The sequence below is a fragment of the Triturus cristatus genome, chromosome 10 (assembly GCF_964204655.1).
Source record: "Triturus cristatus chromosome 10, aTriCri1.1, whole genome shotgun sequence".
NCBI classification, from domain to species: Eukaryota; Metazoa; Chordata; class Amphibia; order Caudata; family Salamandridae; genus Triturus; species Triturus cristatus.
In genome coordinates this window covers 1,109,138,486-1,109,162,915 of record NC_140593.1, presented here as the reverse complement: position 1 = coordinate 1,109,162,915, position 24,430 = coordinate 1,109,138,486, and the positions used below count along the sequence as shown (strand labels likewise).

General features: G+C 44.8%; 1 protein-coding gene across 3 annotated transcripts in view; it reads left to right on the top strand.

Annotated features, from left to right (window-relative positions):
* The window catches only part of TRRAP (transformation/transcription domain associated protein), a 1,075,110-nt gene that overhangs the window by 1,001,386 nt on the left and 49,294 nt on the right, over window positions 1-24,430 (top strand). For all 3 annotated transcript variants that reach the window (XM_085629333.1, XM_085629332.1, XM_085629331.1), the window contains 3 exons: window positions 2,271-2,470; window positions 14,315-14,576; window positions 23,734-23,959. In XM_085629333.1, coding sequence (XP_085485459.1) covers window positions 2,271-2,470; window positions 14,315-14,576; window positions 23,734-23,959 — 688 coding nt within the window. The remainder of the gene's footprint in view (window positions 1-2,270; window positions 2,471-14,314; window positions 14,577-23,733; window positions 23,960-24,430) is intronic.

The following is a 24,430-nucleotide window of genomic DNA, read 5'->3' as shown; positions in this document are numbered from 1 at the left end:
AAGTTATGGAGCACCATGTTGGGTGTGAATGGGCAGTCAATTATTCCAACTCTGCGTGATTTAAAACACATTCACACAGTCACGTGAACAAATATGCCTTGGTGACAGCACAATGGGCATGCAGCTATATGGTGACTTGTTGTCTAACATGGGGATGTTCATAGAGTCACTAGAGGATTATGAGGAATCTGCTGTGAAAGTGATGGAAGAGCACTGATGTGGAATCCCACACTCCTGTGGTGTTTATGCCCTATGATGAGTGCGCACGGACCCTGATACAGCTAACATTTAAAATGCTTCTGGCAGGCATCTGTGAAGGCCATAACCCCCCGACCCATGGGGATTGTAAACATCAAGGGGCCTTCATGTCAAGCTCAAAGACCTCATAATAAATCAGGTCTTATCTCCGGGAAACACGTTCCTTAGCTGCCCTCTAGGCAGGGACAGGAAGGCAGGATTACGGTTCCAGCAGGAGACAAGCATTTGCAATGTAATGGGTTTCGCATTTACGCGAGTTTAAACTATTGGCATTGTAAATAACAATGCCGTTTATTTATCTTTTAAAAACAAAAATAAAAGGCATTGCCATTTGCAATGTTAATAGCTCAAACTCTTGTAAATGCGAGACCTATTGCATTTTTAATGCTTGTTTAATTTGGTGATGTAGATGGCAAATTACTCTATTAGCCATCCCTATGCTGGATCTCGGCTAATTCACCATGTGGGTTGGTGGCATTCAGATGTGTACTTTAGGTGTTTGGCCAAAAGCTAAGGGAAAAACATGAATACATAAAAGAAAGGCCACATTCAACCTTCATACAATGAATTCAATCAAACTCTATACAATTCCTAAAATAAAAACACAGCAGGTGTATTTACTTAAAAACCCTAAACAAAAATGGGATTAAAGTACAATTTTAGACAGCATTTTAGGCACCACTGAGTAACAAAACAAAGAGGTACTCAGTTGGCTGTAGAGCAGCAATGAAAGAGAATGAGCTATAGGCTATATGGGGACTCATGGATAGTTTTTCATTTATTTCATCCATTTAATTGGTTGGTCATTCCCATAGACTGACAGTTTGTAACTTTGATATTGATATTTCATTGTCTGCTGTTCTAATGCGATAATGATATAAAAACATACTTTTCACCTCCATTCTTGCCATAGAATTGCAACCTTTTTTTTTGGGCGAAAAACAATGAAACATGGGTCACAAATCTGTTCTAAAGGAATCTGCTTTCTACATTACCGATTTGTTTCTTATCCAATATGCTGTCTACAATCAGAATTATGAGCTATATCTGTTTTAACCTCTGAATACTTTCCTTAGCATAACATATTTCGATTTTAATCTTATTTCATGATTTATATATTTAAAACCTGTTACAATGTGGGTTTTCACTCATCAATGGCATTGGTGTACTGTGTTGGCTGTTCAAGGGCATCAGACTCGAGCTCATCAGCTGTTGACAGTTTTTACAAGAACGCAAGAACAGTCGGTTTCACAAGCCTGTCTTGTAGGTGGATTTTAGCACAATTAAATAGTGCAGCCAGTGGTCCTCTCCCTGGAATTTTAAGGTAACGCCCCAAAAGTGCTAAACAGCTGCATGGGGCTTTCTACATAATAGTGCAGGACAGTGTTCTGATTGTGATGTTCATGCAGACACTTATGTGGACTCTTGAGTGGAGAATCTGTTAGTTTACTTTAATCCCAACCAAAATGCATGTGAATCTAGAACAGGGGCATTCTGCAAAGAAAGAAGTCATTGGCTTCCCGTTCATATTACCAAGATTTGATTGAAGCTGCCAACTTGATGTTTGTTGAAGCATTTTCAAGGACAACTACTTATCCGGGCACCAGGTCTCTCAGGAAAGCGTAGGAATCTAAGATAACTTGGAAGTTGGGAAGAGGCAATGCTTTACCTAGAACAGATGGGTCTGCGTAATGCTCGGAGATGCATTTCAAACTACCATCTTCAACATCTCTTTAGGACTTCATCATAATGAGTGAGGCTTAAGGTGCAGGAGCAATAGTAGTGTCCTATGGTGTGTATTTTAGGGCATGATTTGTCCATGTCACGCAGTGTATGGCTTGTGGGATGTGCAGTGAAGAAGAGTCAACAGGTGGACTGTGGTGGCGCTAAATGAATGCGGTACAACCCTGCTTCATGAAAGCCATTTAAACAAAGAGTAGCTACTAATACCCCATGAAATGATTGTGCGTTGCCTGTTTACATCATGCAATTTATTTTTCAATTCCTCCCAGACTCTGGCCAGCAGCAGCCAAGCTCAATGGGCACTCAGTCTCACTCTGCCTCTGACCCGGGACCCATAAGAGCCACGGCTCCTATGTGGCGCTGCAGCCGCATCATGCACATGCAGCGAGAGCTCCACCCCACTCTGCTGTCCTCTCTCGAAGGCATTGTCGATCAGATGGTCTGGTTCCGCGAGAACTGGCACGAGGAGGTGAGTGCGTTGGAACTGTTGGGGTAAGACCGAATTATCATGAAAAAACATGCACTTTAAAAACTGATTTAAGCTGTAAAGATAATTGTGTTGATGAGTGCCACCTCCAAACAAAAGAATGTGATGATTGAGGCTGCATTAACTTTGTGCTTGTTTAAGACCAGTCAAGGGGACATATTCCAGTGGCTGTAAGGTGACATGTTCGTGTTTGACAAAACCCCTAAAAACATAAATAAATAGATAGCTAATCTCATGGATTCTTCATCTTCGCTAACTTTTTATTGCCGTTAAATCCCCAGGCCTGCTCTCTGCACAGATATTACACTCCACTCCACTCCAGTGGGGGATTAATTCAAGCAGTTGTGCTGTGCAGCAGCTCAGAGCTGGCCTGGAGTGTAAGGGGGGGAGGGCAGTGCTGTAGTGTGAGTGGCTGATCAAATAACCAAATGGGATGCATGAAGCATTTCAATTTTCAAAACTGCATATTTGATTGCATATCTTTTTCAGGCTAGTACGTCATATATTTGCTTTTATTTAAATATTTTGTGAAATGCTACTATGAATCTTCCTCCGATCTCTGGGAATGGGGAACAATCTTCTAGGACTTTCAAATATTCCATGTGTCAGGGTGAAGTGTCCTCTCGGGGTTGTGGTCTCTGGACATGCTCAGCCAAGTGTCCTGTTTGCTGCATAGTACACAGGGGCCCAGAATAGCTCGGCAAAAGGAGGGGTGCGTTTTAAGTACTGTGGAGGATAGCTACATAGAACCAGGTGAAGTCTTCCCAGCAGACAGCTACAGTTTAGGGGCAGAGCCTCAGTGTACAAACAAATGTAGATTGTCACGTTGACAAGGGACAAAATCAACCTGAATGGAAATCACTGTATGGTGCAAGGTTGCATAATGCATACCATTTTATCTGCACACAGTTTTCTAGACGCATACACCAAGCTCATGCAACAAGGCACATTGCATAGCACACAGTGTGGATAACCAAGAGACCGCATTATGGGCAGTGCTTGTAGGGTGCCTCCATACCAAGGGTTATTAATAAAAAAATCCCTGCTCCCGGGTGCAGTATCATGGTCATCACACATGCAACTATGTAAGCAATGGTGTGTGCACCTTCATATTTACACATACTGCTGCACTTGTTATTTTATAGGCCTGGGCAGTAAATTCTGTTCCGCTCGCGGAATTTGGGTAATTTTGCATTCTGCGGAGAACACGGAATTGCCAAAAATTCCTCGGCTTCGCTGAATTTTTTGCTTGTTCGCGCTTTCAAAATGCGTGTTCACGAGATATTTCCCCCCGAGCAAGCAAACAGCGTTTGCGAACATGAAAAAACCATCGTGAACGGGCGGAACAAGCAATTCTGCGTGTTCGCGGAACTCTGTTTGCTCGCTGAGATTTTTTACTGTTTCGTAGAGCTTTGCTCACCCCTATTATTTTACCACCTAATCGTTGAGTTGCACACTTGTCCTCCTTTGCGAGAAGTGTAGATGTGGCTATTATAATTTTAATAAGCTGGTCTCCATCTTAGGAGGCCGTGCCAAACTGAGAACAGGGCAAAACATTTTTTATGGCAAATGCACGATCTCTGACATGTACTTTTCAGCTTCCTTATTCCTGCCTGCTATTGCCTCTCATCCAAAGTGTCATTTACAAGGTCAGGTAACACAAGACACAATCATTCTCCTTTCACTAGTCTGGGCTAGACAGCCATAGCACCCCAACTTTCTCCTGAGTCTAAAGTCTCTGGTACATGTTCCCTTCAGCCCGATCACCTTGTTCAGCATGGCGGGCATATGCGTCCTCATTTACTTTCCAAATTGAAGCTTCTAGTGGGTAGGGGCTCTCATTGTCCCGGATAGGGTAAGTAGAACCATGGCACTGAGATGAGAACCCTGGAGCTCTCCTTTTCCCTCTAGTTCAGATTGCAGTAAGGACTGATCTCCTTACCCAGCAGGATGACAAGTGCTGTATCCCAGTATTAAACCCCTTTATGTCCAAATTTAGGGGTTCCATGGTGCACATATGAACCCATAGACCTTTTTCTAAAAAAAAGTGTTCAAGTGGATTTTGTAGCTTGATACCCTTTTAAATCCATGCATTCCAGTAAATGGGTGGAATTCTTTTCATGGTGTACTGACCAGGAGGAGGATAATTTTCCAATGGGATTCTACAGGTTTGGAATTTGCTGCTATGTCTATCAATAGGAGGACCTTACCGTGGGAACGTGTAAGGCCTCCAGGATGCTTTACCATTTAAGATTTCTGTTAACTGTCACAGTCAGGACCTTTGGTTCTTCCTTCCTCAAAGGGCAACTTTTTTTTTTAAATTGTACACTCTTGTGTTATGACACTGCTGGGGATAGAAACCGTTTATAGTGCCCTGAAATTTGTTCCCCAGAGTGATGGAATTCAGGTACTTTGTGATGTGTAGCCAAAGGTTCCTCAAGGGCAGGAGCCCCCTCTGCCTCAAGGGCAGGAGCCCCCTACTCCTTGTCCACAAGCTTAGACTCGGCGAGTTCGAACACCAGAATCATCCATCTGCAGAAGAATGTTGACAGCAGGAAACTGGAAATCCTGAATAGCGAGTGTTCCCTTATCCCAAATGCAGAACACATTTAAGATCAAAGCTGCCAGTGTTAAATGGTAGCGGCAGTTTCAGTCGATAACCTTTCAAGTATTTGCTCGGCGGTAATCGCCTCTCATACCACTCGATAATTTACCAATGAAAGAGGCAGGTGCCGGAGACTGGAAGGCAGGAAACAAAGTTTTATTCCGTCGGAGCAGAACACATCAGATCAGACAGCAAGGTATCGTCACGAGGTGCTCTAACTGCATCTCTGAGACCTGGTCTCTTATACACCGGTTTATTGCTTTATTACACATAGTACATTCTTGAGATTCTCTTGATGCATGAAAGAACATCCCCTGAAGCCCCGGCTCAGATCCGATCCCACACATAGTTACAGTAGAGGTTCCCACCCTACCCGCAGTGGGAGATGGCTATCGCGCAGCAGGGAATTCCGCCAATTCCCGGGGGTGTGTGCGACCGGCCGGGTCTCAGGGGGTTGGGGCTTTGATCCACTGTAATCCCTTTGATGTGGGGTGTTTCCCTTACAGTAGGGGCAATAAACTGCATCCGCAGGGCTAGGTGATGGCCTGGGACCAGTTCGGACAATGGGGCGCAGAGGAAGGGGGTTATCAAAGGTGCGGCATGACCATGTATGGGATGTCGGTCGGATGTGGTTCCGTAGCAGGGTCGCGCTGAAGGAGAGGGTTTATGGCCCGTGTATGAGAGAGCGGGGGTGGCCGGCGCGCGGGGGGATGTTCGCAGCGCCAGGGGAAAGCGCTGGCGATCGAGAATGAGCGGGGAGAGAGTGGGGTGCCTAAAATGGCGGGCGTGCATTCGCTGTGCGTGGCGCTGGGGAGAGGCAAGATGGCGCAGATAATGTTCAGTTTGCAAGCTAAATTTCCACAGTCCTCCCTTTTAACATATCTCGCCAGCTTGCCTGGCCGTCATTTATCTTCGTTAACCTTCAGCTATAATATCGTTAATGTCTTTCGTACATTCCTTAAAGATACAGAGTTTTTAGGGCATGCAGGAGTAATCTGACACATTTGCTTATAGTTACTTACAGGTGATAAAGTAGGCGAGGAGGTAGTACATACAGAGTTACAGTATAGTCGTGTACATGGCTGGTGTTGTATGGATGTTACTATACAAAGTTACATTTTCTTAACTTCTCAGTGTACAGTCGGAAGTGGTTGATGCAACATCATGAAAATTTGATAAGAAGATAGTTAGTATAGAAAGGTGGTTGGGAGAGGATTTTCGACTGTGACATGGGTTCTTCTTTCCAGTGTCCTTTTTATAAAGAGCTATCACTGGTAAGCTCTCATTGTTGTTCTTCTTTCGTTGGCACTGTTGAGCACCGGCGGTGGAGCTAATGTCCAGCTCAAATCCAATTTCTCACGGTGCAGGGTGTGATCATTCATTGTTCTCCGATCACAGCCCTGTTCCTTAACACAGTTCACCATAGGTACTTTGAGACAGGGTACCTGCTTTTTGTTCTTCTGTGGGTAGGTCAGATTCATAATCCATATAAAAGATGGTGAGAGAGAGAAGGGTGTGACGTGCTTCGGGACGCCGAGGGAAGAGGGGGTGGAGTGGGATCAGATAAAAAAATGTGGACCAAGGGGAGCAGAATCTTCCAGCACTGGGCCCATCAATCGGGCCCGACGGGTTGAGACTTCAGGCACGCTGGTCGGTGAGCAGGGGGCCTCGATGTAGCCCTTCGCGCTTATCATCCTGAAAATGGTGTCTCGTCTCACGCCCTTTTTGCTTCGTAGCCTCCCCCTTGGTCGATGTCATAGATGTTCCATGGTCTGCAGCCAGGCTGTGCGTCACGTCCGACCCCTCCCTTCCGATGGCAGCACGTTATCTTTAAATGGGTACAAGAAACAAAAGTCTTAGAGAGTTGGCAGGGAAGACATTTACATACTTCATCCTCTCTCCCAACCACCGAGTAGTTGCGGACATGTTTTTATCGGTTGCTGCATGATTGGTGTCTTTTAACTCTGATGTTAGTGTGTGCGTTACTAATCTATTAATTATTGTTGTGCAAGTTTCTGTGGGTGTCCCTGTCCATCGTCTGGCCCCCTAGATGCCGATTCCTGTGCCCGATACTGGTTGCAGGAAGCCTGACATCTGTCAACCTTCTAGTCTATTAAAAATTCGAACCGGCTTCTCCGGCAGAGGCTCGTTCATCTCAACACAAGTTTTGTTATTACATATTTCCTTCCGAGGACTGCTAAGTCTATAAAAAGAAAGTGCGAGGTGCTACTGTCACGTGTTCACGAGTATCCATTTCGGGGAGGAACATAAGCTAAGCATTATTTTTGCGGGCGACAATAGATAACCCTTTATCAGTTTAGGCGATGCATTATTAGTGAATGAGGTCACCTGCTGTTTCGTTCGAAATACTCTGAGGCGGCTAGTATAGGGCTGGGGTTATCTTGGGAGAACGGGGTGTTTTAGACATTCTATTCCGGGATAATTGGGCGGGGGTAATGGTGTTGTTAAAGCTCTGAAAGACGGAAACCACTGACATATAGTCCCCGTGATGAGGGCCAAATTGGGAGACATCAGTCGTCTTACCTGTCCTTTCTTTTCTCAGCCAATTAAGCTCAATATTTGTAGAAAGGAGAGGTAGTAACGTGGCAAAGTACGGTCGTTTTGTTTCAGTCAGTTTGTTCGAACACCACCGTGCTCCAAGCCAATTATACACTTACCGAGGAGGTATGTGTCGTTAATTTATTCAAACAGAAAAGAGGGTAAGAAGGCTTTTTAGTGAGGGAGGGAGTGAGAGAGAGAGAGAGAGAGAGAGAGAGAGAGATAGGTGTGCATCAAGTAGGCTATTTGGCATACATATGAAGATAATAGGCCACTTGGTGCACACACAACATGGAGTAGTATGGGTCTGTTCCATGCAAGAAAACACAAGCGGGGAAAAGACATAAATTCGGTGATCACGTACACACAAATGCTAGATTGGGTGTGACAGTACATGCATCAAGCGCAGAAACTTAAGATGGAGACTCAGGGCTACGTTGAGCATCGGGACCTCTCCTTTCCTGTCCTCCTTTCCTATGCATGCTGCGTACTTTCAGTATTTTGTAGTTTGTCCTAGGGGGTGTCGGACCCTTTTATTCTCCTCCCTTTGATCGACGGGCGAGCACTTCAATCATACAGTGACGCCTTCTTCAAGTGACCTAAGCATGAGATGCACACATATTCATACCGTGTAATCATAGCACACACGCACAATCATGCCATACAGTTTCTCATGTTCTCAATGGTGGTCTGCCCTTCACGCACTATCTCACAACGTTTGTCTAAATTTTCCCTGATATTGAACTCGGTACGGTCCATGTCCGCTTCATTCTTCAGTCGGATCTTTGCCGTGACCTATAGAGGGGAAAAAGAGGGGAGGGGATGTGCAGCATTAAAAGTACCCCAGCGCGCGCAGACACGAAAAAGTTCTACTTACCACGTACCAGGCTAGTCGCAGGAATGGGTGATACCACAGACCTATTATTTTTTATTATATTTTTTTTTTTTTTCGAGACAAAGATGCTCTAATTTATTTCATTTCCTAAATTCGCGTTCCCTTGTCATACATGCATTTCTCAATCGGTCGTGTATTAAGGTGCAAGATACCATACCTTGCGTTCGGCATATACCCTGAGCTATGGTTGACCATTGTTTAACAACTCTTGGAAAAGTTAGATGTGGTGGGTACAAATTCCGTTAATCAAAAAGATTCAGGCAAGTGGGGACTGCATTATCTGTTTTCTATTGCTTGGGAGTAACAATCGTTTATTCAAATGAAGAAATCTTTATCAACCTATGTGATTAGTCATGGCACTGATTCCGTAATTCTTTCAAGAGACCCTTTATTTAAAACAATGTCAGCATACAAGATACGGGCCTACAACCGTTCAGGCCGGCCACGTGGTGGGAGGCGTCGAGTGTCATGAGCAACGCTACTACGGCATAAATTCGGTTCCCTTCCTGCCCCTCCCCGACCATCATGTGTGGAAGCATCGCATATATATATATATCTTTTTAACACAAATGTCACGTGACTGGGACGCCACAAGGGTGTGTAGGCCTCTCCTACATCGGCGCCATCTTGGGGCGAGGTCGGGCCAGAGTACAGTCTAAGTCTTTCCATGAATTAGCTGTTGGACCAGAATCCCTTTCAGTAGTTCGAGAACTTTCGTTAGCGTCAATTTTGCGTCAGCATGGCGTCACTGCGACCCCGTAGAAATGCCATGGTTCGTTCTTGGGGCGGGGCAGGAGGCGGGTTCTTCCGCCGACGCTTCGAACCAGTCTTTCTCACTGCACCAAGCGGAGGCAAGGTGGCTGCCGTCCGGGGCAAAGAGCAATGGCGGCGGTTTTGTCCTTACCGGAAGTCCGCGGGAGTCAAGTGTCAAATGACTCCAGCCGATTCTGCAAGGCTGAGGGGAGCATTTTGTCAAGGGTGGGGCCCACGCCCAAGCAGACAAGCTTTCGAGTCCAGAATTGTCTCACGGTGGGCTTTAGGCCTGGATCCGGAGGAGTCGACCGCCGGAGTTCAAGGGCAGCAGTAGCAGCAGCTCTTCGGTACAGTCACCAGAGAGGAGCCAGCAGCAGTAACAGCGGCAGTTCGGATGGTACTGCCACCGGGGTGATTCCAGTAGCAGTGACGACAGCAGTTTGGATGGTATCACCACCGGGGTGGGTCCCCGATTTCTTGGCTGCGGGGGCCCACTCCTCGCGTCGGGAGCTGGTGGCGATCCTGGTGAACCCGTGCTTGGGCGGTTGTCCGGTGGTCGCGTGCAGCGGCAGGGTGCAGCTCAGCTGGCCGGTGAGTCAAAGACGGTTGGGGTGCCCTCATCTGCTGGCGAGCCTCCACCTGGGGAGGTGGGGGAGGCCCGTCCGCGTCGCTTCCCCCCGCCAGGGCACCCTCCGTTATTGAAGGAAGAAGAGAATGGGAAGATCCGCACAGCGTGCCAGGGTGAAATTCAGCAGGCCGATGAAAAAGATGGCTGGGGTGCCCTCATCTGCTGGTGAGCCTCCACTTGGGGAGGTGGGGGAGGCCCGTCCGCGTCGCCTCCCCCCGCCAGGGCATCAGCCCTTATTGAAGAAAGAAGAAAGAAAGCGGGAAGATCCGCACAGCGTGGCGGACTCCGCCTTGGTGTTGCCAGAACTTCGGCGCTTCGTATAGCCTCCGGCCTATTCGCACAGTCGTCCGCCACTGATGTCAATGGATTTTTGCATGGCTTTTATAGCCCAAAGCCGACTAAAAGAACCGCCCAAAACAGGCCAATGTTGCAATTTCGAGGGAGGAGAGGCGAGGACGGTGTCACGTGGACGTTAAGGCTTTGGGATGGAGGTTGCAGCAGACTGTCATGTAAATAGTTGTTTTAAAACGTGTTTTAACCTGGTTACCCTGTTGGTGTGTTCGTTATATCTTATAAGTTATTAAAATGTTATAACTATACTACTTCGTTGGAGTGTTTGTACCTATTTGCAATTTGATGACGAGCACAAGGAGGTTACTGTGCAATCGGAAAAATAACATAGACCAATTGCGCGCGATCTAGCCCTAGTTTGGTGACGTCGATGGTGGGGTGCCAGCAGGCTTCCGTTTGTGCAGGATTTTGTCATACTTATTGGGCGGGGTGGGCAGTAGGGCAGACATGTTTAGGTAGGCGAGAGTAATGGAGTCGGGCTACCTCGTGGCCGTTTCGACCGTGAGCTTGGCTCCTTCCCTTGGTTTCATATGTCCCACAAAGGGCTAACTCCTAGCGTTACTTTAGTTTTTGTACGGTCAAAAAGGATCCTACCAGTGCCTTTACTATCTTGTCGATTCCTGTTCGTTCATCCTTCGCTAGCCGATTCATTCTGGTGGACTCTTTCTTTCTCATCTCTGGGTCGTCTAACGTTATAGCCGACGTTGTGTTCAGCACAGGAGGCTCGGCCGGCGCGGAGGCCGTGAGGACCGAGGCCCCTGTACTGCTTTCGCTCGTGTTCGGGGGTTGTGGGTGTTGCACTACCGACTGGGAGGGTGCATATGGAGGGGGCATGTAAATGATCGGGGGACCCAACAGTAATTCGTCATTCGTTCGCTGCTTGGAGGACAAATCAGGGTAGAGCAAAGAAGGGGTCCTAACAGCGTACTGTCCTGATGTTTCGGGCTCCTGTCTTAGTTTAGTTTCCCTTCTCTCCTTTATTTCTTCTTCTAACTTTCTAGCGGCAAGGTGAGCTGCCTTTCGTAATTCCTTTTCTGCTTTTACTTCTTCCCTCTTTTTCCGTTGCGTTGCTTCTTTGCGCCACATGCCAATACTATCAAGCATAGTAGGCGTGGTCTTATTGCTACGCAGGGCTATTTCTAGCACTTCTATCTTATGGTCGTCGAAGGATCCCATCAGTGGCCACTGACTCTCGGGGTCCTTCTTTGTATATTTATGCCATAGCTTGGTATAAGCTATGGCGACTAGTCCATATTTAGTGAACATGTCCTTATTAGGGGTGCCCTCCAGTGGAGCCGGATGGTTCACCTCTAATAAGCGGTCCGGGCAGAACCAACTACCAATCAGTGGGGAGAAGATAGGCATGACGGGTTTCAACGGGGACAAAAGTCAGCACTACCTATCTTTTCACTGCTTGCAAAGACTAGACAGAATATCTCTATTCTTCGTTATTTGTAAGCAGAGAATACCTCCAAAGAACCAATATCGAACAACTAGTGTTCGGACAATCAATCAATCAATCAATCAATGGGAGATAAAGATAGGCATGACGGGTTTCAACGGGGACAAAAGTCAGCATTACCTACCCTTCACTATTTGCAAAGACTAGACAGAATATTTCTATTCTACGTTATTTGCAAACAGAGAATATCTCAAAGAGCACTATTCTTCAAAACAATCAATGTTCGGACAATCAATCAGTGGGGAGATAAAGATAGGCACGACGGGTTTCAACGGGGACAAAAGTCTGCGTTACCTACCCTTCACTATCTGCAAAGGGAGAGAGAGAGAGTATTTCTACTCCTCCCCGTTTGTAGACAGCGAATATCTCAAAGAGAACAATCAATGAGCACAATCAATGAGCAATACTAGTATTCAAAAAGCTTCGGACAATCAATCAATTATTTCGCAATTTGTCGTGTATCACGACCTTACCCGGACCGCGTGGACAGTTTCTCGTCTTCCGCCTCCAGCGCCCGATCGTCCTCTACTCTCCGTATTTGCCGCGGCACTCCTGATGGTTCCCAGTCAGGACCGTAGATCACTCGAGAGAGGTCTGCTCGGAACCAGTGAAGTTAGGATGATCGGCTGCCAGACGAGGGTCTATTGGGCAGGAGCTCTCCCGATCGTTGCAGTCGTTCACTCTGTCGTCGGGACCTCTCCCACTGGATCCACGTGTCGCTGATGGGCCCCACGTTTGGGACGCCAATTGTTAAATGGTAGCGGCAGTTTCAGTCGATAACCTTTCAAGTATTTGCCCGGCGGTAATCGCCTCTCATACCACTCGATAATTTACCAATGAAAGAGGCAGGCGCCGGAGACTGGAAGGCAGGAAACAAAGTTTTATTCCGTCGGAGCAGAACACATCAGATCAGACAGCAAGGTATCGTCACGAGGTGCTCTAACCGCATCTCTGAGACCTGGTCTCTTATACACCGGTTTATTGCTTTATTACACATAGTACATTCTTGAGATTCTCTTGATGCATGAAAGAACATCCCCTGAAGCCCCGGCTCAGATCCGATCCCACACATAGTTACAGTAGAGGTTCCCACCCTACCCGCAGTGGGAGATGGCTATCGCGCAGCAGGGAATTCCGCCAATTCCCGGGGGTGTGTGCGACCGGCCGGGTCTCAGGGGGTAGGGGCTTTGATCCACTGTAATCCCTTTGATGTGGGGTGTTTCCCTTACAGTAGGGGCAATAAACTGCATCCGCAGGGCTAGGTGATGGCCTGGGACCAGTTCGGACAATGGGGCGCAGAGGAAGGGGGTTATCAAAGGTGCGGCATGACCATGTATGGGATGTCGGTCGGATGTGGTTCCGTAGCAGGGTCGCGCTGAAGGAGAGGGTTTATGGCCCGTGTATGAGAGAGCGGGGGTGGCCGGCGCGCGGGGGGATGTTCGCAGCGCCAGGGGAAAGCGCTGGCGATCGAGAATGAGCGGGGAGAGAGAGGGGTGCCTAAAATGGCGGCCGTGCATTCGCTGTGCGTGGCGCTGGGGAGAGGCAAGATGGCGCAGATAATGTTCAGTTTGCAAGCTAAATTTCCACACCAGGTTCTAATTTCCGAAGCGTGAAAGGTCCTAATTGCAGCTCGCCATCATATTGGCAAACATGTTCTCATTCTCCAATTTGAGACCATTGTAAAGCTAGGCATAAACACAACAGTGCCTCAAGTACCAACCATCAATTTCGAAACTGTATAATTGAGGCCTCTAATTATTCCTCTTGTCCCAATAGGGCCAAGACCCCTTCCCCATGAACTCTGAAGCCACTCTACCATTATCTCGGTTTTAAACAAAAGTGTTATAGAAAACAGTGTTGCACACTGTATGCTAAAAATCTAGCTGTAAGTGACTCCATGGACCAGATCCACTCACTGGAAAAGAAGACATCATCCTCTTCAGAAGGCTTGCATCCCTCCTATCTGGTACTTTATTCATATATCAAAGATGCGAGGAGATCTGGGCTTAAGCCATGTATCACTTTTTGTTACTTTTCACCAAAATGCTTTCTCTTGTACCACAGACCTCCTGGTCCCCAAAAGTTTGGCTTTTAAGTACTTGCATGACTACGAAACAATGATGGTGATGTTGGTGAGAGACCCTCGCATACACCTCTTTATTTTCCTTGCTAGCCAGTAAGTTACTTCAGATCATTCCTCCAGAAAATGAAAGGAATTAAGGCACTGTCCACCTTTCATGTTTAGTAGCGCATCTCCCACTTCTAAGCACTTTCTTGCTGTTAATCATGCTTATTTTGATTTTGTGCTAGGGCTTCACACCACACAAGGGCAGGAAAGATGGTACCACAGGTGAAACTCTTTCCATTGCATCGACCCTATAGCGTGCTAGTAAATAGCCCGTTGTTGGCAACATGTTAATAATGAAACAATAATAGTTTCGAACGTAAGTAGGTTGTATTTGAAATATTATATAATGCTCGCTCTGTGGTTGTATGCTTCAAACCTTTATATTCATTGAGATTAAACTGGTAGTGATTTGCAGGTATAAATCATGTATCTCTTTATGTGCTAGGTCCTCCGGCAACTGCAGCAGGGGCTAGCAAAATGCTACTCAGTGGCGTTCGAGAAAAGTGGAACCGTTTCTGATGCGAAAATCACACCTCACACCTTGAACTTTGTGAAAAAGTTGGTTAGCACATTTGGAGTGGGCTTGGAGAATGTGTCTAACGTGTCGACTATGTTCTCAAGTGCTGCTTCAGAGTCTCTGGCAAGGAGAGCCCAAGCCACAGCCCAGGATCCAGTGTTCCAGAAACTAAAAGGCCAATTTACAACTGGTGAGCTGATTTTTGCTGAAGTTCCCGGTTTCCAATACCTTCATCATATTTTCCAAAAATGTTGTTTTACGTCAGATGTGCCATCACCCCTAATACCTTTGCTCTTGTCCTCCTATCATCTTTCTTTGGCTTTCCTCCCTCAGCACCTCATCTCTAGGTGGCATAGTAGTTGGAAGAAAATGTGTAGTCTTACCAATTACCGCTTTAAAACTGTATGGCTTGCAATGAGCGAGAATATTGGTTCTTGCTTCCCTTCGTAGACTATGCTGTTCAAATAGCATCAGTATGAACGCACATCTTCTGTTGCAACTCAATTTTTTAACCCATAAGAAAATATTGCATGTTATTTTAATGTATTTGATTTACTGATTCCTTTTCACATTGAGCGAATTTGTAATGCTTGCTTTATACATAAACATTTATTCATTTTTGTTCTTTAGTGATTCTGAGTCACTTCTTTCTTGGATAATTCATTTCTTTGTGACTCGTGTCCATTGGGATCCTGTTTTTTGCTGTCTCTGGCTATACTCACTGAGAAAAAAAAACAAATGTTGATGTGACGTTAACTGTAACATCACTTTAACCTTTTGTCTTTTCAGTGAATTTCAAAGGGTTTTTGATCGTGTTCAGCCAACTCTGGCCATGTACTGTGGCCAACATCCCTTGGACACTGATCCCACTATTTTTAAATTTTTATTTTTTTGGTAGCGCAGTACTCTTGTGGTACCTTCCGCTCAAACTTCGCCCTCATAGTACTGCTGTACCGTGCAAGCTTCCCCCAGGAACTGAACCCCACTGTTTTCCCTCCGTCCCGACAGGGATTTTAAACGGCTGGATGTCGGGAGTCGGAAGGGTTTAGCTTCAGGCAGTCTACTGTAAGTTCCACTTGCCTGCTAGGCATGCACAGTCCTTGTGGAAATTTGCAAAATTGGAAGTTGAATGAGTCCTATGTTTTGCACTGTTTCTAGTACAGCAGGAACACTTTCTACAGTTAAGGGTTACTTGCTTGCCTTGTTGGCTTGCCTGCCTCTCCCTGCCCAGCCATCATTATTTGCCTCACTACTTGCGGTTTATTTTTTTTGAAAAAGGTTCCATTGTCTCCTTTCCTTCCACTCAGAATATTGCTCACAAGTGGTATTTGATTCTTGTATTGACTTTCTTGATAGCATTACAGCTGATGCATAGTTGTCTTCCTTCACTATAGCCAGTTTGGTTGGTAGCAATAACCTCAGCATGTCAGGGGAATTTCAGGCCCTCTGTTCGTCCACCGTTCTCATTTTTCTACCCAGACAAGTTTGTCTTCCACACCAGCCCAGCATTCTTGCCCAATGCGGGTTCAGCTTTTCACATAGCCAGTCCATTGTTTTTCCTTTCTTCTTCCCTTCTCACTCCTCCAAGAATGATGAGCAGCTGCATGAACTTAGGAACTCAGGCTTCCAGTCTCCCACAATATCGACCATATTTGCCTGTAAACATTCGATGACCATTTCTTTTTTGGCTTTCCAGTAGCCTAGAAGAGGAAGTCAGACATCAATCACACCATTTCACCATGGTCACCCTCTTTATCAAGATCTGCTATGCCAAGAAAGACCTCCCAAAGGAAATTTATGATCATTCCACTAGGGCTGTGGCTGGTTCCACAGCTCTCCAGGGACTACCTGGTTTCCCAAATCTTGTGGGCATCTATTTGGTCATCTCTGCATACTTAAGCCAAGCACTACTGCATCATGCCTCTGGCATGTAGTGGCCGGGTACTTTGCCCGAGCTATCTTAGTTCATTAGTTAAGTTGCACTGCACTATCCCCACTTGGGCGGTAGTTCTCTGGAACTCATTCATAAGATGGGGAATCTGCAGGAAGATGTAGCCTTCAAAAGAAATGGTTACTTACCTTTGGTAACAATTTTTCTGCTGGGTACATAATATTCCTACAGATTTCTCCTTGCCCTCCCTCTTTCCCATGTGTTAATGCTGTCATTAATAAGATCCCAAGGTATGCAGGCGTCTTAAGTGCGGTTATTGTCACTGTTGTTGATGCTCTCTCGGTTTTTCTCTTCACACCCCACTATGGTGTGGAAGATGTGCCAGGAGCTGATTACTTGCAGATTGGGGCCTATTATACAGCATTGACACATGTGATGGGCAGAGTTGCGCCTTAAACCCACAAGGTGCCACTGAAAAGCTATTGCTAGGGGAAAGTTCTTCTGGACCAGTCTCCACCCATAAAATATTATGGGAGGTAAGTAACTTTTTCTTTAGCCATATTCTGTGTCACAGTGTATTTTTGTTTACAAGATTTACAGGTTTATTTGGCCACCAGAGCACACCTTTACTAAGTTTCCTTGCTTGGGCTTGTAGACCCAGAAGTCAAATTTGATCCTTTTAATATTCAGAATCATTCAGGTTGTTTTTTTTTTAATGTGTCTTTATTAGATTACACAATCCACATGCAAATACAAAGAGAGCACTTGCTCCAATAATTACTTAAGAAATCTCTCACACTAATTCTCTCCCGGCAAAGTAACATGTTAAGTCTCAGGATTGATATTGCAGAGTTTTTAAGACAAGTAATGTTCAGAACAAGGCTAGAAGATCTTTAACCCACATTGAAGGATTGTTCCAATTTTTTTAACCAGACTTATTGATTTATATAGTTTTGACCACTCATGTTAGGCCAGACTGCGGATAGACATGCAATACAGATATTGTAATGCATTCTCCCAGTAAATAGATCTTGTTAACGCACCATAATTCCACATACGGTAAACCTGCAGATCTGATCATTGTTAAATCTTTCTCAAATAAAATTGACCACCATTTAAGAATAGACCTCCCTAAGGGAGGGATCCCTTTTCAGGTTATCCTTTAAGATGTTACTTAAATGTTCTCTGTATCACAGTGCAGGATACGCCTTGAATGACTATAAATGTAAATGTGACCTGACCATTTTATCTGATTTAATGGGATAAGTCCAGCGTGGAAGGAAATAGTTGCTCAAGGTACGCTCGCCTTTCAAGCATCTTTCCTAGTGATTCTTTTCTTTACTTTTATTTCGAAACGATCCCCGGGGCGCCAGACTGCTTAAGAGAAAGCTTTCCATGCTGCCTTTAATGGTCTGAGTTATTTCAGTACAGGATGAACACAGTTGCAAGATTATGCCAAATATGTGTACATACAAGAATTTAAGGCTACCTTGATACACTCACAACTTGACAAGTTACAATGATTCACTTCATCATTTTTGTTTGTCGTTTTTTTTTAGATTATGAAATATATTTACGGGCCCTACCGTGGCCATTTGTGAGTTATTCTTAGCTACCACAGCATGAATAGGCTATATACTTTGGTCTTCTGAAGAAGACGATGGAGATGTGGCAATGCCACTTTTTAATGTTTGGTATAGAGAGGGACCAGAGGAGTAGTAATAATGGTGTGCAGATGGACTTTGAGCACCGCAGTGCTGGGCACCTGGAGTTTTGTATGGCAAACAGATGGGGCTGGCCCAACATTCAGAGGCGTACAAATTAAAGGACTTTTCCCCAAAAGTTGAGCCCTTCAGCCTTGAAGAGAGAAGATGACTCGGATCTCCTCATTGGAGTACTGAACACTGTTCGAGGGAAACCGAATAATAGACAAGTCATCACAGTTTTCCTCAAAGAAAATGCCTATTGACTCTAGGAGTAGATCTGACCTAAGGGGGCCAGTTCCTCAGATGAACTAGCCTCTGAAGTAATTTGGACTAATTATGATACCAATTTACATCTACTTATGGTGAGAGTGCTTATTACCAGATGTAAAGAATCTCCTGAAGAGGTCTCTTACTCTAAGTGACATTGATTTTTAAACTACTCTGTACCTCTAACTATATTGATTTAAAGAAATCAAGAGCAGAGCAAGGTGTTTATAAGTTCCTTGGTAACAAGTGACTGGTCTCAGAAATCCCAAAAATCTGTGTACTCCTACTCCGACCCTGAGGGAAATGATCTCAGTTTGGCCATTTGCCCCGGAACCGTGTTGGGCATTTTGCTCTCGAGGACTCATCACCCCAGGATCTTCCAAGCCTTTTCGCTGTAGTTCCAGGGCAAGGGCGGCTTCCCGTGCTACATTTCGCACAGGATCAGAAATAGAAAGGTTGAACAGGAATGCAGCACTCGGAGCCTTACCGTTCGGTGCTTTCCAAAGTGAGGGTTTACCCTCTTGGAGGGTGGTTCATAACCGCTGAAAAGAGGAGCTGGTATTGTAAAGTGGGCTGCGGCAATGCCCGTTTCCAAATTGCGCTTAATTAGATACAGTGGCGTCCATCCCAATATGAAGTTCAGGGTCCTTTTCTTTACCTTCTTGAACATAGAAGTTGTTTGCTTTCTGATCTCAGATTTGTTTCAGTGCAGGAGACTGAAGAAATTACTTTATGCTGTTCCTCCAGACATGACATGAAGGCTTTGAGGGGTCCAATTGCTGACAACTGCTTTCCTCATCTGATGCTCTGTGGGGTACCTATTGTGCAGACAAGGAACGCAAGTTAAAAAAATAAAACATGCCTCTTTCTTGTAGGGCACGCAGCAGAAGAACAAAGTGGTGCAACGTAATGAGAATTCTCCAAAGTGGCCGATTCGTCGAGTCATGTCTGATAGTGGTACAAACGGGAATGAGCTGCGATGTGTGAGGCAAATGGTTTGAGTGGAATGACTTGCATGCACGAAGGAATGTTCATGCGATTCTTTTGATTTGACAGTTTTAAAGAAATGATTCCAGTGCGGACTGCAAACTCCTGTGAATGTGGAAGCGCAAGAACCAAGAGTAAATATGTTAACAGTTGTCACTTCTAATTGGCATGCCCGGTGTTTTATTAAGGCCATAATAATATGGTGTTGGAAATGCTCCTGTGGCATAAAAGTCAGATGTCACATGGTGGGCTGTGGTATAGACTTACACCACCCACACCAATGACTCAAAAAGCATAACTCGAGGTCTTGCCATGTCAACCCAGAATAGTTGGGAGTCTGAAGCTGCAACCATCATATGGTAAAGTATCCAGTGTTTGACATAACCAGGTCTGCATTCAACATTGGCTACAACCTCACCTCCCCCTGGGTCAGGTTGTGTATTGAGTGAAAATAGGACTACTTGCAATAAAAGTCACCTTTATTCTAGGTAAGCTTACATAGCAGCTGAAGAGTCCACTTAGGTACTGTTAGAATATTTGTCTAGAAAAAAAATGTGTAGCTATAGGTTTTTGAGAAACATACTTAATGAATAAACGTTCATTTCTGCCTGCAAGTTATTGAATGAACCACTTCTGTCAGCCCGTTCCCCTTCCAGTGACCGTAAATAACTCTCGAGCCAACTCGTTAGGTGTGATCTAGCCCACCAGAAAGAACAAAGGGGCCTACTCAACCAGCAGAATCCTGAAGACCGGGATGGTTACTTTCTGGACATTTGTCTTGGAGTCTGAGAGAAAGGCAGAGAACAGGGACAGCAGTTGGGGACACCACAAAGACATGTAGGATCTATCAGAACGGGCATGTTTCTGTTGAATTGGGTTTTCATGTAAGACTTGCCTCTGATGTACCCCCGCTTTATAGAACTGTGTTGTGTAACTATCTTTAGTGTTGCAAAGACCACAGCAATGGTGACGGATGATTCATATGCCGAGTGCCACTGAGCGTCACGCAGCTACTCCTACTGCTGATGTTACTGACAAAGTTCCCTCTACGACTGTAAACTCTTCTGTTTAAATTGTCCATAGCTCCTGCAATGGACAAACCCACTAGACTTTTACCATGGCAATGAAAATAAATGTGTTTTAAGAACACGATATTTAGCGCAACTGAACTACTTGTTTATTGCTACAGTACTTTGACCAATTTCTAGTGTATGAGCACAGTCCAGCAAAATTAAGATAAGAACATTTTTACTGCCTTGCAGATTGCGTGCAATTCTTACCTCACACACAGAAACAGCTCTTTTGGTACCATGATATCTCTTCAGTGTGATTGAGCGTTGATGAACAAAACTAACACATTGAATCTAGATTGAGTTAAAATAAATACACTTGAAAGTATACCATGACATAAACCATATATGCAGATGGTCAGAGTATAACATGCTACCTTACCATAGTTGAGCAGGGAGAGCCCATCCCTCACTCTAGTCGTATTACAAAATATACACATTTTATACACCAATCACTTACAGTGTTGCGTCTGGTATCTCATGAAACTGATCACACTTGTCATCTCTCACCCCCAAACAGCAGGCTGCCAGGAGGTTATATGCTAAAAAATGGAGTATGCGCTCATCTGCTTGAGGTTCGATGCCAGCTTTGTGTGAGCCGCATGTGGCATTCTCGTCTATGGCACGAGACTGGCTCGCCGGGAACCATCTCCAATCCGAGCTGCATAAAACGGACGTTTGTGCTTTTCGAGGTTACCGTAGTGCTCTTTTTCAGCATTGAAAACTTCAGTGTAAGTGCAAAGGGAACGTCTTGAAAGAGAAGATGTGCCTCCCCTTTAAATGTATGCCAAAATGCGAATTTACGCATTAAATATTGATGAATAAGCTTTGATTATCTTGCATCAATTGTGCCGTCGGTATAGCCGCTGTAAGGGATTTGAAAGGCATGATCTAGAATCGGCTAAAAATGTGTTAATGCGACTGTAATTACAGAATGCCTGCGTGGCGCTGCTTCTCGCGCACATTGTCACAGTGTGACGCAAAGCGTTCAGCGCGCTCCTCGGGCTCTGAGAGCTGCGCGCGTGCTGACACTTCCGTACATTCTATTCCGACGCTGTGCCTTGGCTGCGCGTCCTCCGTCTGCCGCCCGCGTCCCGTCGAGGCGCGCATTATCCTCCCTTCAGTCAGCTGTGAAGAGTCCCTCTTGTTCACGATAATGTTTAATTTCACACTCGTTCTACTTATTATTCCGTTTGCGTTTGGCGACAGATAAAAATGGTAACGTTTCAGGTTAAAGAGAGAAAAAGCTTAATAAGCCTTGCAATCGTATATTATACAAGCAAAAAAGACCTGGCAACCCGTTTTCCTGCATTGAAGAACGCCGTTTATTATTCCTTAATGTTGTCTCGTTACGTCTTTGGAAAAGAAGGGGAAAGATATTCATTGAAGTGTGTGTGTGGGGAGGTGGAAGGTCGTGGGGTGGATGTGTTGGTTGGTTGGTTGATTGCTGGAACCTTGTGGGGTTAATTGATCAGCTTATTTTATTCAAATTTTAAAGTAAGTTGCTAAGTTAGCTTAGTCAGTCTTTAGCTCAGTCTGGATAGATAGATGGATGGATGGATAGATTTTATTTCACATTGGTCGTCACCATTGCATCATTATAAGGTTTCCATAGGAAATAGATTTTTTTGGTTTGCTAAAAACTTTGGCACCGTTTGACGAATCCTCACGATTCTTTAAAAAAAAAAAAAAAAAAAGGTTTTACCCACTGCGCTCTTTCCTTGAAAGTTTCCGGGTGACCTGTCGAGTGGAGGCTGAAAAAGGAGGGCCCCAAAACGCCTTTACCCTGTGTAATTTTTCCTAGGACCGTTTGCGATTGCCAAAACGGCTAAACAGAATTAAACCAAATTTGGCAGAAAGCCAGGTCTTGAGCTAGAAAGCTAGGTCTTGAGCTAGAAAGCGTGCTTTTCGTGATTTGGTGCAAATCTGTTCAGCAGTTTTTGTTAAATTAATGTTCCAAATGTTTAGATTTTTAGCAGTACTACCCCAGAGTAAACCAAGCTCAAAACACGCGAGCTGATTGGCTGGCTGCAGCATGTTGAAAGCTGCAGCCTCCATTTTGTGACTCAGCGAGTGTGCCCTATGTTGTCAAAAACAAGTAACAGTAAGCAAAAAGGGGGTAGGGTAGGGGTACCCTGATCGTCTTTGACCTTATTGAGGTATGGGTCCCAGAAAGACAATCCCCGGGGTCAAATTAAGATCATCATTATTATTTATTTTATTTGCATTGCTACAGCAGTGCTCAGTGCATCCCACATGTGTAATTTTGTGGTAGTACAGCTGCACGGAAAAAAGGGTGCAGGCCTTTGGGCCCTACAAGACCATGTTGGTTGACTTGCAACAAGGTCATGCCCCCTGTGTGGGTTGGGCTCTGTGCAGTGGAGTGTTGGTCGCCTGCAGAGGCGGGTCTCAGGTCCTGGCCATAGGCCAGGCCCTGTAGCCAACCCCATGCCGGGCACAGCCGAAGGCCATGCGCGGTATGGGGTAGCCCAAGTTAGGTAATAAGATATTATTTCACGTTAAAAAATTCACTGAAAAAAACAAAGGTTAAGGTGACTTTATAGTTGGGTGAAAATGTCAGTTAATATGTTACATTTCAAACAAAAAAAAAATTGAAATTCACCATTTATAGTTAACTGAAGTAACTATAGCTCATGGCCTTACCATGCACTGCTTGTTGCCTCACATATTACATCCTTCATGACATGTTCTATAACATCATTGATAACGTCAATGCGGTATCTGAAATTGCATCAATTGATGACATACTGTGCATCATATTAGAGCTGTCTGCAGGGAGCATGGCTCTTAGATTGTAAATTCGAGATTAAGGTTTTACATGGGAAACTGGTTTCATTTGCAAAATGTCATCTGCTGCAATCATGGCCTTGATTGCTGTACCCTCTAAGCCATATTTGCAAATTGTGAGCATGTGGATGAGCCCTGGCACCCACTTATCCAGGTGAGCAGCAGGAATCTTCTTGATTGTGGCTCTGGATGCGTGTCAGATTCAGCTTATTTAATATTGCCTGTATTTTGGATGATTGTCGTGATTATTGCTATACCCTCATGAAATTCAATTACTGACCACTGTGGACTGGTTTTGGCAAATAATTTATAAAAAACAAAGCCAAAAAATGCACAAAAAAATTACGTCAAATTCATACAATAAAGTTTAAAAAAATACTGTTGTAACTTGACATGGCTCAATGCAAAATGTATCCAAGATGTCCTAGGACAGAACATTTGTAAAGCAAATTTCATCATGCCACTATTTTTTATATTCATGTAAAACGGAAGTTTAGCCTTTGCACTAAAAAATAACTGAAATGTTTATTTTTCGTTTTGTCTTTTGGATGCTTCTCACTGCTAATCTTTTGTACAATTGAGTTCATTTTGAATTTTGCGTTTCCCCTTGCTCCTCAGACTTTGACTTTAGTGTGCCAGGCTCCATGAAACTTCATAACCTGATCTCAAAGCTGAAGAAGTGGATCAAAATCCTTGAAGGGAAGACCAAGCAGCTGCCAAAGTTTTTCCTCATCGAGGAGAAGTGCAGGTTTCTGAGCAACTTTTCCGCCCAGACAGCAGAAGTGGAGATTCCTGGAGAGTTCCTGATGCCGAAGCCAACACATTATTACATCAAAATTGCAAGGTGCGAGTAACAATTGCAGTGCCACGTCTCTGTTTAGCGCGAAAAAATGTCACAGCTGGTATTTCAGCTTTTCAGTGTAATAAACCCAGATAGTAACAGGTAATTTGTATGGTACAGTATCAATTTAGACAGCACACACTCGAAATAACAACTGTAGTATGCATAAGTTATCTGTAGTCCACGGTAGGTCATGCATCAGAAATTGAGTTTTAAATGAAGGTTGGATTTTATAAAAAGGCTGAAAAAAAAGAGATTCTGCCTTTATCAGGAAATATTTGTTGGTTTCTAGATCTTAAGACCACATGGGCATCAAAGGCAGCCTGGCAAAAATTTGGAGCAAAGGAGAAGGTTACACAGCGGACTGTTTATGGTTATGAGATACCCCTGTATTTCAAGGTCCATTGTTTACGGTCATTCTGTCTGACATGCGTCTGGTGACAGGTGGTAATGGGAATTATTCTAGGAAATCAG